Source organism: Coptis chinensis, chromosome 8, assembly GCF_015680905.1.
Source record: "Coptis chinensis isolate HL-2020 chromosome 8, ASM1568090v1, whole genome shotgun sequence".
NCBI classification, from domain to species: domain Eukaryota; kingdom Viridiplantae; phylum Streptophyta; class Magnoliopsida; order Ranunculales; family Ranunculaceae; genus Coptis; species Coptis chinensis.
Genome location: NC_141463.1, coordinates 57,539,047 through 57,553,938, shown reverse-complemented (window position 1 = coordinate 57,553,938; position 14,892 = coordinate 57,539,047). Strand labels below are relative to the sequence as shown.

At 37.2% G+C, this 14,892-nt stretch overlaps 1 protein-coding gene across 5 annotated transcripts; it reads right to left on the bottom strand.

Moving 5' to 3' along the window:
- Positions 1–186: 186 nt before the first annotated feature.
- LOC147482094 (uncharacterized) lies at positions 187–7,172 on the bottom strand. Of its 5 annotated transcripts, none has more exons than XM_086580940.1 (9): positions 6,723–7,172; positions 6,498–6,640; positions 4,808–5,299; positions 4,444–4,618; positions 3,968–4,262; positions 3,316–3,388; positions 3,156–3,246; positions 1,023–1,102; positions 187–714 (listed from the first exon to the last, which is right to left on the bottom strand). In XM_086580940.1, the coding sequence occupies exons 2-9, from the start codon at positions 6,588–6,590 to the stop codon at positions 463–465; spliced, it is 1,551 nt and encodes a 516-aa protein (XP_086437066.1). In that variant the 5' UTR covers positions 6,591–6,640; positions 6,723–7,172; the 3' UTR covers positions 187–462. The 5 variants fall into 5 exon arrangements, with proteins under 5 accessions (XP_086437066.1, XP_086437064.1, XP_086437067.1 ...); XM_086580938.1 differs by having other exon boundaries at positions 6,498–6,630; positions 6,723–7,044; XM_086580941.1 differs by having other exon boundaries at positions 6,513–6,630; positions 6,723–6,863.
- Positions 7,173–14,892: the final 7,720 nt, after the last annotated feature.

Sequence of the window (14,892 nt, the reverse complement as noted above, 5' to 3'; positions counted from 1 at the left end):
TGTTGGGCCAAAGCTGAGATGTTTAATAATGGATTTTAGTTTGAAGACATCATTGATATACATTTAGATTGAATATTCTCAATGGTTGCCAGTGTAGGAAGTGACAACAATGCCTGGGGCTTTGCTAATGGCTAGTTTTAACATTTGATGCCTCTACGAAGAGAGAGTTTACATTCTATAAAGCAGTTTTAAGTAATGTGAATATATTGTAGAGTAACAGGTACAAATAGTCGTTTCAAAATCTTATACATCTCTTTCAGACTTTCACAATGTTACAGACCAATCTGCTAGGGACAATATAATTACCATTAAAGAGCAGAGCTTGCAAGTAACATATGAAGAAAACTAAAAAATCTTTCTTGATATAAGTATATACTACAAGTAATTTACAGTTAAACTAAATCTTTCTACTCTCCAGAACATCAATATCCATTACCATTCAACTTTTATACTGATACCAACTCAGTTACTTGGAGCACCTACACTTACTGCTCCTGTTTCATGGTGGACTATGGGATCAGTTTGAGGAGGATGTGAACCTTCGGGCAATTGATCTTCCATCGGTGTTTCTCTGGAATCACGGCGATTACCATACCAAGCATGCCACCTGCTCCTCCAACTCAAGAACTCAAAAAGGAGAGAGCTTACACTCATCATGACACCAAGCCCAGTAAATGTGGAAAGCAGGATGGCCAAAATAGCTTGCACATGAAGCTGTCATTCCATACAAGCAAGAAAGAATTCACAACACAAGATTTGGGTAGGATCACAGTTTTCTACACATTGCCTACATCTATCTAAGCATGGACGAGGCTTTCAAATGAGTTAAACAAAAACTAGAGAATGCCTACTTTTGATAAGCTCAAGAGCAGCACTAGAGCTACTCTTTAGCCTATCAATTCGGTATACTTGGTCCAATGCCAAAGTTGCTAACCTGAGGGCTCAGGAAATTCTTAATACGATTTCCGAGTTCCAAGATAACTGAATTAAGTGTTTATTAACCAAAGAAGACTTGTGCTTACCACTGAGTAAAACAAATGAGCGAAGAGCACCACCAATACAAATTGTATAAACGAATAGATCCAAACGAATTTCCTCTCCACTGAAACCATATTCAGAAGATTTTAATGGATTTCAATAACAAAAATACTAAATTTGGAAGTCAATGGAGTCAAAAAGGTCTTCAAGGACATCAAAGTTGAAAAAAACAACAACAACAATAAGATTAGCAATATTCAGAGACAACACAACACCATTTCATTCATCCCACCTGGAAGATTGCAATTTCAAAAGAATCCTGACATTTAGTCATATTGTTAGAGCATTCAAAAAGAGTGTAAGAAGAAATTTGTGGTCATTGTACTAGTTTTAACATAAGGCCATCTCATTGGTACGATATAAAAAGTCGTGGCTGCAAACACTAGGAATTTGCACGTTTTGCATTGTTCCAGTTCTTTGGTTGGTAAGAGTGAATGCCCACAACAAGGTTCTGACCTCTAGGGTAGGCAATTAGGGTTTCCCTCTCCTCAGTTCGCATTCCTTCAATGGATACTCTAGCAGCCTCATTGGAATCTGAGGGGACTCACACTAATCCCACCCTCCCGCTAAACCTTTTTTCGCTTCAATTGTTCAAGGAATAAACTAATTTTTAGCCTAAAGGATCATGCAACGACAGCCAAATAGCCAATGCATTTAAGTTGGGTCTGGATATGAGGTTTGTGACTGCTCAAAGGTCTTCAACCGATATCATCTGTCCTTGCACAACTTAAGTGGGCTTATTGGCTGATGCGCACTGTAGTGATGTAGTCTTCTCATCACGTTCTTTTCAGATTTAAGAAGATAATAAATTTTAGGTCCTAGCAGAGGGATATATTGCATATCAATGCTGTTTACTATAACATTTTTCTAAGGAATCCTGAATTTGATCACAACATGATTTATCATTAACACCAGTTTGGCTTCAACTAAAGGACCTGCCTGTGCATTTGTCCTTTCTAGTGCTATAAGAAGTGCGTTGTGAAACCTATTCGGTATTCATAGGTACCTTTGCTCTAACCATGCTACAAATTCATTTTGAATACAACAAGTGCAGGAGTATACATGGTGGTAAATTTACTGAAGTCACTCCCAGAGAAGATTTAGGTAAATGTGAAAACAAAAAAATCATCCTTCAGAAAGACATATATATACATAGACGTTCATAACTTTGTCAAGCATCACGTTCTCCAAGGACTAAGTGAATGAATGCCAAAAACTGAAAGCAACAACAAAGGATGTACTCCAGTATACTGACAAGCAATGTCAACTCATCGAATATAGATAATTAATATAAAGTGGGCACTTGGAATGCTAAGACTAATGTAGAAAAAGTGACAATAAGGGTAATGAAGTGGCTGACTCGTTGGCTTGGAGACCTCTTTGCATTAACTCTTCCCAGTAATAAGATTACCGTGGTGATCTTGTTAAAGGTTATAGGCGGTTTCACTCTAATTGAACATGATGTGCTACACATGTGACCTATTGATCACTGTGCCGGGCCTATCACAAAGTGTTCCTTGTAAAGTTCATTTGGCCAACCAAAAAATGGGAAAAATAGTCGCTTAACTGATTCTATAATGTGAGATGGTTGGCTATATTGAAGGAAAAAGATGCAGAAATCGGAGAAGCCAACAAGAACTTAACAAAAAAGAAGACATTGTGTAAGTTGAGGTCAATATTGACCATACAGATTGAACTATACCTTTTGTGCTACTGTGTTCCTTAAATAGCATTATCAGACACTGTAAGGTAAAAAAATATGAAATAATTCTGTGTTAAAGTACAGTGCAGAGCACTTGAACTTTGATGCAACACTTTTAGCCAGTGAATTATCAGAGAAACTAAACTTTCGAGGTGAAAAGAAAGAGAGGTAAAAACCAAGTAAAATAATTCATTAATCTGGAAGGTGCTATAACACATTCCGTCCTAATTACCATGAATGGATGTGATTGGTGTTGCACCCCTGAATATAAACAACTAGAATTTGAAACCATAGAACTAGGTCCGTGTTGATCCCAAGGACACTATAAAGAAGGTCCTCGACAGGTATAATACTCTTACTATAGATCGACCCGAACTGGACTATATGTCAAGAATTTATCATGAAACCAACTCACCCATGGTTGATGAGATCATGGAAGCGAGAAGACCCAAGATGCAGGAAAATGGCAAGGATATGGCAACTGCACCAGTTCCCATTTTGCTAACCTGCCAAAGGATGGACAGGTTACAGAATTATGCAAGACGAAAAATCCCAAGACAAGACAACAAACTTACCAAAAGCTGCTCGAGAACACAGAAGTATGCAAGTGTGCTGATAATCACCAGAACAGGGATTTCCTGCCAGACCCTGCTAAAGTTCAATGTTAGAAGGTTCAGGAAAAGTAGAAAAGGACATATCTACTTTTAAGTATATGTTCACTTCAAGGATGAAACATCATTTTATAATTTATTGTTTGTTACTCTTTCATAATTTCTATCCGTTGTTGCTTATCAGGCTAATATGGTAAGATTATCCGTTGCAACTTTAGAGGGTCCTAAGAAAGTATTGCATAAGTTCAAGGCTTGATACTTTTGAAGTTAAGCAGACACGTCCGGAATAGCTGAAATGGTGTTTGATAATGATAGATCATCTGAAATATTATTCAACTGGTGCTACGCACTAAACCACACATAGCTAAAATATGGTCATCGCCACCTCAATAGTTTACCTAAGCACTTATTATCCCTTAGGACTTGTGCAGAAAGCAACTTTACTGCCTCTACCTGACACCCATCTTGATCAACTTGGTTATCTTTATTAACTTTTAGCTTCAATCAAAACTAAAATGAACTACCCAAAGCCAAAGTAAATGAATGATGAAAAGTATAATACTGAGTCCAATCATATGCATCACAAGTTTACAACCATATGAAATCCTTCACTTGCCTGTATCTCTGAGATGCTACTTGGCGGCGCCTATTCCTAGTAGGGCTCTGGTTATCTTGGATTCGTAGAAGAGTAACAGGGAGGTTCTGAACCTCCTGATTACATACATCACACTTCTTGTTACCTTTGATGCTAAACCACTTTACCGCACATTCTTGATGAGCTAGTGCAAGTTCACCTTTGCAGTTGCACTCCAACTTGAGGGTTTCACCACCTTCACAAAGTTCAATAAAACAAATTCTACAAACAGCCTCGTCTTCGAGAATATCTTCACCATCAGCAGCATCACTGTTATCTAAACCAAAAACAATAGAAAGGTGAGTTTAGGTTAAGTTAATAAAGAGAGTAGAAAATACAGATAAAGAAAAAGGTAAGATGAAGAATTTATAAAACCCACTGAGTTGGCAGACTAAGACATGGTCGTTTTGGCCAGCTACAGACTGCAAACTATCAAGTTCATTAACAGGAGAAATTACCAATATTTACTGTTGGAGTGATCTCGGACCCAGCACTGCTCGCTTCTGTTACTCGAGGAGTTGTGGGTATTACACGAAATTTTCCTACTGAAGACTCCATTCTCCTTATGCTTCTTCCCTTGTTATTTGCTGGCACTGATAGAGAACGAGAAATGTACCGTTGGGCGTCTTTTTTCTGAAAGTGATCACATAACTAAGAATAAATGCTAGAAAAGTTGAATCTGTATAGTAAGTTTTTTAACTACATCATTGTGGTCTGGCAAGTTTCCTTACTGTTCTCATATAGCGTAAACAAGCAAAGCCTCCTTATAAGTCTAGTAATCAGTAATGGGTAATATTGGTAGGAGCTTCTAGATTTACTTACCGTTGAGTTCACAGGATTGATTGTCCCTTCTCCATGCCCCGATCCTGAGTTTGGGGGTGCAATTGGCGTAACAGGTAGAGAAGATGTTCTCCTCATCCTAGGTGTAAATATATTTGTAAAAGAAAATGACCTCGTGATAAATGCTTTTTTGTGAGGTGCTGATGATGGAGTTTCTACTGTTATGATGGCAGCATTGTCTGCATCTAAATTGAAATTTCGGTGCTTGAAGCTTAGACGTGGTAGGAAACTTTTTCGGGATGGTTTACTTCTAGACGAGGGAGGGCCGTATGATCCATCTTTTCTCAAAGAAGAGCTGGGTGTTGGCGGGAGACCTGCTGTTGTGGGAGTAGGACTTGGTGTTGGGGGCATGTTTATTTTTACATCTTGACACAAGTTTGTCAACTTTCTCGAGGGTATCTCTAGGAGGAGGTCTTGCCGTCTCCATGGTTGAATAGGATGGATTTCTTTACTTACTCCACTTGAACTTTCAGCCTACAAATAATATGAATTAGTTATTCTCCACATTATGAATTATTGAACATATGATGATTTGACATTCACCTTCTAGCCGGTTCATAAAAAAATCACTTTCTAGTGTAGCTACATGTACATAACTAAATTTAGTAAGTAACACATTACATTCATTTTGAAAAATATATCATTCAAGAGACTTGAATTAAGACATTACAACCAAAATTATTATAATTAAGTGAAAGAAGCTACTAACATAAAGCCTGAACAGCTGAACCAATTAGTAAATATGCATCATGCCATCATCGACTCAATAGTTCGACTACTGACCATCGACTTCAACAAACTTGGTAGTGATTGAGTTGTTGATGAGTTGGAAGACCGAAGTTAGAAAGAATTAGTTTTATTAGAAACACGAAGGAGAACTCATTCAGTCCTTCTAACAGGGTAACAATGACATCATTAGGAGAACACCAGAACTTGACAATGAGTTGATTCATCCCAACTCAAATTCAATGACTACTAAGAGTAAATTACTAATGTAGACAACTCTGTTTTCTCAAGTGAAAAGAGAGATGAACAAAAAAAAAGGAAAAATAATCCAACCATCGTACTTGGAACATAGTTGACAGATTTAAATAACATGTTTATTTGCGAAAGTACACATGAAGAAGTCTACGAGGTCGGATCAAACTTATATATAATGCTTATAGCCTCATAATTTGGACCTTAATGGATTCAAGCAAAGTTTTCTAGTTATGTATTCTTGTTGGATCTTAATCTAATACCCAAACAAAGCTGATGCACTTCAAAAAAGTCAGAAAGTTCATCCTTGATCCTTGTTCAGCTGAGCTGTGAAGGTAAAGCAGGTTGTTTTCGGGACATTTACCAACCAATTTATTACTTTCTTGTATAAAGGTAATAAAACAAGTTCACTCTTAGATAGTAATCAATCATATTATAAAGGTTCTTCTGATGAAATACTTGTAGAACAGAATTTGTTATAACTTATAAGTAGCCCTTAACTTGTGTATGTGTGTGTGCGCCATTATCAGGGGTGACTGGGTGACGGGTGTTGTTATTAGGCCTGTGCCTAATAAACAAGAAATCCAGAAACTTATATTGGAAATATGTCAAAAACCACATGAACAAGAAACAGTAGGCCAAAAGAAGTAGAGAAAAAAAAATTTGATCTATAAACTGAACAGGTCCTAGTTACCTTTTGGTTACTTACAACAGGTGCACTGTCACAGGGACTCTTTTCAAGCTTTTCAGGGAGGGATTCCTCTTCAGCACCCATATTGTATAGCATCAGCTCTCCAAGTTCTTAAAATCAACTCCAACCAAAGGTTCTGCTCAACACTTTGCAGAACCAAGTCGTTAAAAGAACTCGGAAAACAGAAAAACAAGACACCCACGGAGAGATAAGAATTAAGAAGAGTACCCCATTAAAGATTGAGTAAGGTAGTTGGTGTCAGAGAGAGAGCTAGTCTCGTAAATGAAACCATGGTTCTTGAGATGGGTGATGGCGCAGTGCTATAATTGCTGCTAGTGTTTCAGTTGAAATTTATGTGAAGACTTAAGTGGACTAATGCCAATCGTGGGTTTATTGGATGAAACTGAGCACATTCTCTATCCAGTCTCCTCCCGCCATGTATATATGAGTGGGTACTCTGTCACTCCAAACACTTTGGTAAAGTTAATCAACTAACTGTTGTTTGAACTTTGGTATTACAGAATTCCTGATGAGCAACCCACTTAAACATATCATATTTCATAACCATGTGTTACACGACGATCAAACCATTTGACTTTAAACCCAGACTTTATTATATATAATAATAATAATAGTAGTAATAGTAATGTTCATGAGATTCATCGACATAATGGTATAATCCAAAAAATTGTGTGGAAGACAATATTTTTAAGAGCATGTCTTCAGTGCGCGTGATGTATGGCTACGCATAATTCCTGACCACATATTTTCCAACCCGTAACCGGTAGCCGAAGTGCCCACCTAAGGGTAGCGTTGGCATTTCACATATTTTCATTCATCCCCAATTTATCGTATTTTCTATTCTTCTCAATTAGATTGCTACCAAATCTTCTCACCCCTTTCACCTCTTCTTAAATTCATGGTCAATCATTTCTTCTTTCACTCTCTAAAGTTTAAAGCAAGGAAGTAGAAAGCAAAAAGTGACAAAGAACCAACAACACTACACGGCTTGAATACGTTCGAACATTGAGGTTAGTTTATCATCCAATCAATCGAAGTCGATTTAATCTTTCCTCTTCTCTTTAAGGTACATTAGAATTTTTTTCATATTTAGGTCGCGTTTGTACTAAAAAAAAGTTTTTTCTTTATTTAGGTAGGCTCTATGTTTAATCGAATAAGGCTCGATGATGGCGAAGAGTTTCTTAGAAGTCTATGTTTCAAAGTTTTGGGTATGATGAAAGTGATTCTCACGGATGTGGAATCAACTGTTTCCCGATGGAGAATAAAAATATCGACAAGAAGTGATAGCGATCTTTGAAGAGTCCGATACATATAGGGCTTATATAGAAGACAAAGCAACATTTTTATCTATGCAGTTCAAGACCCCGGACGAGGCTTACACTATTTATAATGAGTATGCCAAATCGGTTGGCTTCGTGTGTTCGTGAAGGATGTTTATAGAATTCATCCAAATGGAGTTGCTATTAAGCGGAGATTTTTTGTGTTCATCCCAAGGTCAACGACATGCGCAGATAAACTCCAATCGATGACACCCAAAAGAACACCAGACGACAGCCACTAGGTTCAATTGTAAAGCCCGTGCATTGTTGTTGTTTTTATTCGGAAGCAAAGTTTTTGATCGTGAAAGAGTTTATTGGGGAACACACACATCCACTTGTGCGGTATCCGAAGTTCAATGTTTCTTGATCCACATAGAAATGTGAGTCGAGAAGCGTTGGAATTTGCTACATGCCTAAATGATGTCGGTGTTAAGTAAATGCCAAGTGATGGGTCACTATGCACATATATTTGGAGGTTTCCTTAATGTTGGTTTTCTAAAAAAGACTTGTATAACAAAATGGGAAAAGAGAGGAGAAGTCATTTGTATTGATGGCGACACCAACACACCGCTACCAACTTAGAGGACAAGGTGAAGTTAGATCCTTTATTTCATTACAACTATGAGTTAAATGCGAGTGGCAGTTGGTTGTTTTGGGCTGTTTTCGGATTCCACCCACTTTGGATTATCATGTAGCTTTGGTGATGTGTTGTTGTTTGATTCAACATACGTGAGCAATCGCATTACCGGATGCCGATCGTTGTGTTTTTTGGAATCAACAACCACCTACGCACTATAGTTTTGGTTTTGCTCGATCATAAGTGAGTGCGGCGACACTTATTTAGTGGGTATTGAAATCATTTATTGACGTAATGTGTGGTGAACACCCTAAATCATCATTCCGATGGTGACGCTAAGCGATTCGTAAAGCTTTGAAATCTATTCTTCCAGATTCGAACACCCGGCCGCGGCTCTTTTGGCACGATTGAAAAATTGCATCACCAATGTCAAAATCCCTAGATTTGCAACAGAGTTCAAATTTCTATTATGTTTATGAAATGTTCTCGGGAGAGTTCTAAGAAAGGTGGAGACAGCGACTAGTGGAAAAATATGGGTTAGTCATAACACATGGGTGATGAAGGTACAGAAGAAACGGACGAGGTGGGCAGAATCGTATCTTTATGGTGAGTTCTTTGGCGGTTGCAGAAGCAACCAACGTTGCGAGTCTATTAACTTTGTTATAAGACATCATGTTAAGCCCGGGATGCGGGTGTTTGAGCTATTTGGGAAAATGGAATTGGCAGTTGCAAATATCCGTCACCGAGAGCACGAAGAAGAGGTAAGGACTGCAACGACGAAGCCTTTCATTGGTAGCCACTTGATTGAATATGCAAAGCAGGCAGAATCCATCTACTCGAGCTGCTTTTCTTGCTTTTATGAAGCAGTTACAGGAGGAATCGATGTACATCACTGTAGAAGATAAACGTGATGTGGGTGACAATATTCGTGTATACACCATCAGCCGTCATCTGAATAGGCCAAAAAAGACGAGTGTGGAATACAACCTTTTATAGCAGGATGCTAGATGTTCATGTGGGCTATTTCAGTCGTTTGGATTTCCATGTAGACATATCATTTCAGTTTACAAACACGAGGACCTTCGTGAAATACCCCAGAGCTGTTTTTTAAGGAGATGGACACGAGTTGCTAAATCTGTCATTCCAAATAACGATTCAAGTTTTTCTTCGAAGGCTGCTTCCATTATTCGTCACAGTGAGCTTATAGGGAAATGCAAGAAGATATGTTTGTGGGCCTCTCAAACAGCCAAAAATAGTGAAGTTTTTAAATCCATGTTATCATCTTTTTCTAGAGCTTCTGAAGGCAGTCCACAAGTTTCCTTTGAAATGCCTTATATTCCACCAGAAAGTGGTACAATGGATGGCATTCCGTTTTCTAAAGGCACCGCCGAGGTAGAGATGCCTTTCACCCCACCTAAAACCGCCCATCGTCCATTTGTTAATGATCCACCACACGTAAAATCGAAGGGTAAGCCGCGATAAACGTAGTAGATTGAAAGGTCGAATGAGACAAGAAAAAAAGTGTGGCCAATGTGGTATCGCCGGGGGCACACAGGCCCACATGTCCACTTTTGCATCCAAACGATGGGGGTAAGTTTCTTATACCGTTGCCATATTTCACTTGTCCGTTAACATTAAATAGTTACAAAAGTTTGTTGATTCCGATTTGTATTCATCAATATCTTTCTTGTGGTGCAATCGTTTTATAGGTCCAGTGCTAAAGTTTAACTATGTCGAAAGCGGCCGCAGGAGTTGCCGATGTGAGTGAGGATGATGACGGGTTAAATAGAGAATCTTGGATGTAAGTGATAATTTTGCGCGTTATCTTCTTTTTATAAACGCAAGAAAATGTTTCTTGTTTGTTATTTTCATGGGGTTCAAAGTAATGTTGCTTGTTTGGTGGGCGTAGTGGAAGTTAGTAATGAAGCAAGAGGATCTCGAAAGACCAAGCAATGTAAGCAAGTGTCGATCTACGGAGCACACAAAGTGTAGGTGTCCTGATTTGGAAGGTATGACACAATTTTTACCGACGTAATTTTTCTAGTAGGGAGTAAACTAAACTTAGATTGTACCATTAGAGTGACTATTTTTCTCTTGTTGAACTTATAGCGTTTCCGTGGATGAGGTTGGGAGAAGGTTTTGGAGAAATTCAATGTTGGAAAGTTTTATAGTGACGACGGAGAGTTTTTCCCAGATTACGGATGGTTGACGTTAGGAAAAGAGGAGTGCAATGTCGCTAAGCTTTAGAGCGCTTGTTGCTAATCTTCTAACAAGATTTTTGTAAACATTTTTGTAATATCGCACAATGGTGAAGATTTCAAGATTGGCTTCTAAATTATTTTGTAGCGGTATCTATGGTGTTATTTTTTCTTATTTTCTTTGGTTTAATCAATGAAATAGAGCAATATTCTATATGCTTATATTGACAAACATTGTTTGTATATTATGTTGTTTCTTATTGTTGGGATGTTGGGGTTGTCCCTCACCATGAGACAAGACCATCAGACATATATATGTCAGTTCATAAATAGATCCGCTCGCGTTCTTACAAATAACAGAGGAATATGCTATAAACAGTAACATAACATTCTGGTATGACAAATATAGTGTCATATCTATCTGTGATTGTAGTATACTACCAAATGTATATATATTATAAAAAATCACATAACATTCGAGTATAACATATATAGTGTCATATCTATCAGTGAGTATCTAAAATTATATGACATAACTCCTAGGAGGTTGGAAGATCTAAAATTATTGTGAATATACCTGCTGGTTCCTCCTCGTATGATGAGGACTTGCCTGATTAGTACTAATTACAGTAATGAGATTAAGAAACCAATTCTTGATTGTAATGCGTGGGGAGAAAGGGACTTTGAACATCTCATTATTCATAGCTACCGAACTATGAACAATTCTACTTTCTGGTATGTTTCTGTATACTGTACGTACTACGAACAATCAATGTTCATAGTCATGAGCTATGAATATTCTTTGTTCATACCACAATTCAACTATGAACAATGATTGTTCATAGTTCGGTAGCTATGAACACTCAATGCTATGAACAATGAGTGTTGAGTTATGAACAATGAGTGTTCATACCACAATTGACTATGAACAATGATTGTTCATAGTCATAAGCTATGAACATTCTTTGTTCATACCACAATTGGACTATGAACATAACAGAAGGTTGGAGCGCTTGTAGAGGAATATGTCATATGTTAACATAACATTCTAGTATAACAAATATAGTGTTATATCTATCTGTGATTCTCATGATATATTACCAAACTAATATATTATAAAAACTGACATAACATTCGAGTATGACCTATGAACAATCTTTGTTCATACCACAATTGGACTATGAACATAACAGAAGGTTGGAGCGCTTGCAGAGGAATATGTCATATGTTAACATAACATTCTAGTATAACAAATATAGTGTTATATCTATCTGTGATTCTTATGATATATTACCAAACTAATATATTATAAAAACTGACATAACATTCGAGTATGACATATATAGTGTCATATCTATCAGCAATTCACATAACATTTGAGTATGACATATAGTATCATATATATCAGTGATTGTAGCGCTTATGACATACTACCAACTGTATAAAACTCATACTAGCATATATTATAAAAAGTAACATAATATTCGAGTATGACATATATCTAATTGTGATTGCTACGCTTATGAGACCCAACGTATAAAACTCTTATTGACATAGCTTATAAAAAGTGACATAACATTTGAGTATGACATATAGTCATATATATCAGTGATTGTAGCTTTATGACATACTACTACCAAACGATATAAAACTCTTATTGACATACTATCCTCTTAAACAATTGTTTTATTGTACCATCCATAAAGTATGATATACTTTCGTTTATAGAACATGAGTAACGATATACCATAAAGTATGATATACTACATCCTATATGACATTTTTTATAACATATATCCATGCTTTTACAATGCAATACCGGTAGTAGGTCACGTGACTATGTACTCTATGAAATATTAACTTATGAGTAATACTCGTCACACCCGATTGTCTCTACACACGGCAAATTTATTCCAAAAAACTGGTTTCGCTCTCTCCACACCCCATTTTTGTTAATATGACCATTATAACCTTAAATAACTCTAAACTCTCTCTACACCCCATTTTTTTGTTAATATGACCATTATAACCTTAAATAACTCTCTCCACACCCCATTGTAATTCAAACGAGCTCTTCACCGCATTTACTACTCCACCTAACACTCCTACCACTCATGCTCTCTGAAATTTCTCCCCCTCCCTCTATTGTTCTCTTAGGTTAGTCTTGAGTTACCCACAAAATTGTTGTTATTCCCACCAAATTTTCACTTTAAGAATGGACTCATGTCTTTGGAAGCAACGTTCAAGATAAATTCTAATCGCCAAAATCAAAATGATAACTTTGATTAGTGTTAAAAGTGACATGGAGTCACTTTAACACTATTGCAATCAAATTATTATTCCGATGATGAACTTTACAACAATGTTGAAATTAGCTATCCCGATATGACCGAATCATTTACAACAATTGAGGTAATAATATAATTTGAAAGCTTGTATTTTTATTTATTTTATCAATAACTTAGCAAAAACAATTTTCGGCCAATAGTATCTAAGATCAAGGGTTTACGCAGGTCTTGAAGATCGCCACTCGTTGATCCGATGGTGTTCGGACGGTTTGGTATGACTATTGGAGTTGTGGTTGTGATATCAAGGTCTGATAATTAGGGACTTGGGCTAAGACCTAGAGTTTTTTGAGTTGCGAAAAGGAGTGGAAAATTTAAACCATCCGTAGAAAGCCAAAAAATATTGAACAAAAAAACCAAAGAATATAGGCAATCCAGTTCAAGAAATGTGGCATCCATTTGTGTTGAAAGGGGAATTACTTAAACGAAGGTGGATGGATACCGAGTGTTATATGTGGAACTCATAATCATACTATTGGGGAGCATCTTATAGGTCGTGCATTCGGTCGGAAGGTTAAAAGTCAAGAAAAATTGATTCTTCAGATTTGTCTTTGAGTGGTGTTAAACCGTGAAATTTTACCCTCTTGAAACAGAGAGATGACAATAATTTGTCAAACAAAAGCACTTTATACAATTATCGCCATAAGAATCAGTTGGTTGGGTTGAGTGGAAGAAACCAAATGCAAGAATTTCTAAGAAATTTAGAAGAATTTGGGTACACAGCAGAGTTTCATAGGGATAATCCAAAGAATGTGAATGTAGAGATGTGTTGTTTGCACATCCCCAATCAATTCATTTGGCAAAGTGTTTTCCCGAGGTCATTGTCATGGATTGCACGTACAAGACGAATGTCTTCAAGATGCCATTGTTTGAAGTTGTTGGGTTCACATCCACGATGAAGACATTATGTATTGCTTTTGGGTATTTGGAGATTGAGAAAGAAGGTTCTTACCTATGGGTTTTGAAGAGGTTGCATGATATTCTGGACTACAAAGCTACTTTTGTAAAGATAATTACGACTGATTATGAGTTGGCACTTATGAATGCGATAGCTATAGTGTTTCCTGAAGCTGCACACTTCTTGTGTCGAGTTCACATCAGGAGGAACATCGAGACAAAGGCCAAAAAAACATTTTAGAAATTTGTTGAGTATGAACAATTTATGTTTATGTTCGAAACAGTGATAACAGCTCATACTGAAGTTGAGTACTTGGAACACCTACGTTGTTTTAAACTTGAGTATGGAGATCATTATGGTGTTGTGGAATACATAGAAGACCAGTGGCTTTCGAAGTATAAAGAAAGGTTTGTCTCGGCTTGGATAGATCTCCATATACATTTTGGTACTTCGAGCAGTAACCGAATTGAAAGTATGCATTCCTCTTTGAAGAGGCATTTGCGTTCTAGCAATAATGGTAACTCTCAATAAACTTTAATTTGATTAATAATCTCTCGACAAACCAAGTGACAGAAATTGAAAGTTCTTTTAATAGGAGCTTGAATCTCTGGGATCATCGTTACAAACAAAACACATATGTGCAACTTAGAGGGTACATTTCTAGAGATGCATTAGATTTGATAGCAAAAGAGCTAATAAGTTCTGTAAGAGTTGAGACAGATGAAATTCGTTGTCGTTGTGTTTACAAGAGTATGTATGGGCTTCCTTGTGCGCATGAGTTATGTGAAATTGTTCTAATTGGTAGGGGAAGCATCCCCTTATCCTTTATACACCCTAGGTGGAGATAGCTTAGTAGCACTCCGATTGATCTTCCTAATGGGTCATTTGATATTCATCCCGAGCTTGCAATGTGATTCGTAAAGAAGTTTGATCGCCGCCTCGGATGAACAAAAGGTTTTGATGCTGAAAAAGTGTGTAGAACTAGGTGATCCAAAGGCAACTTTCAGCGAGAGCCTCGGTCAACACCAATGTGAGGGGTA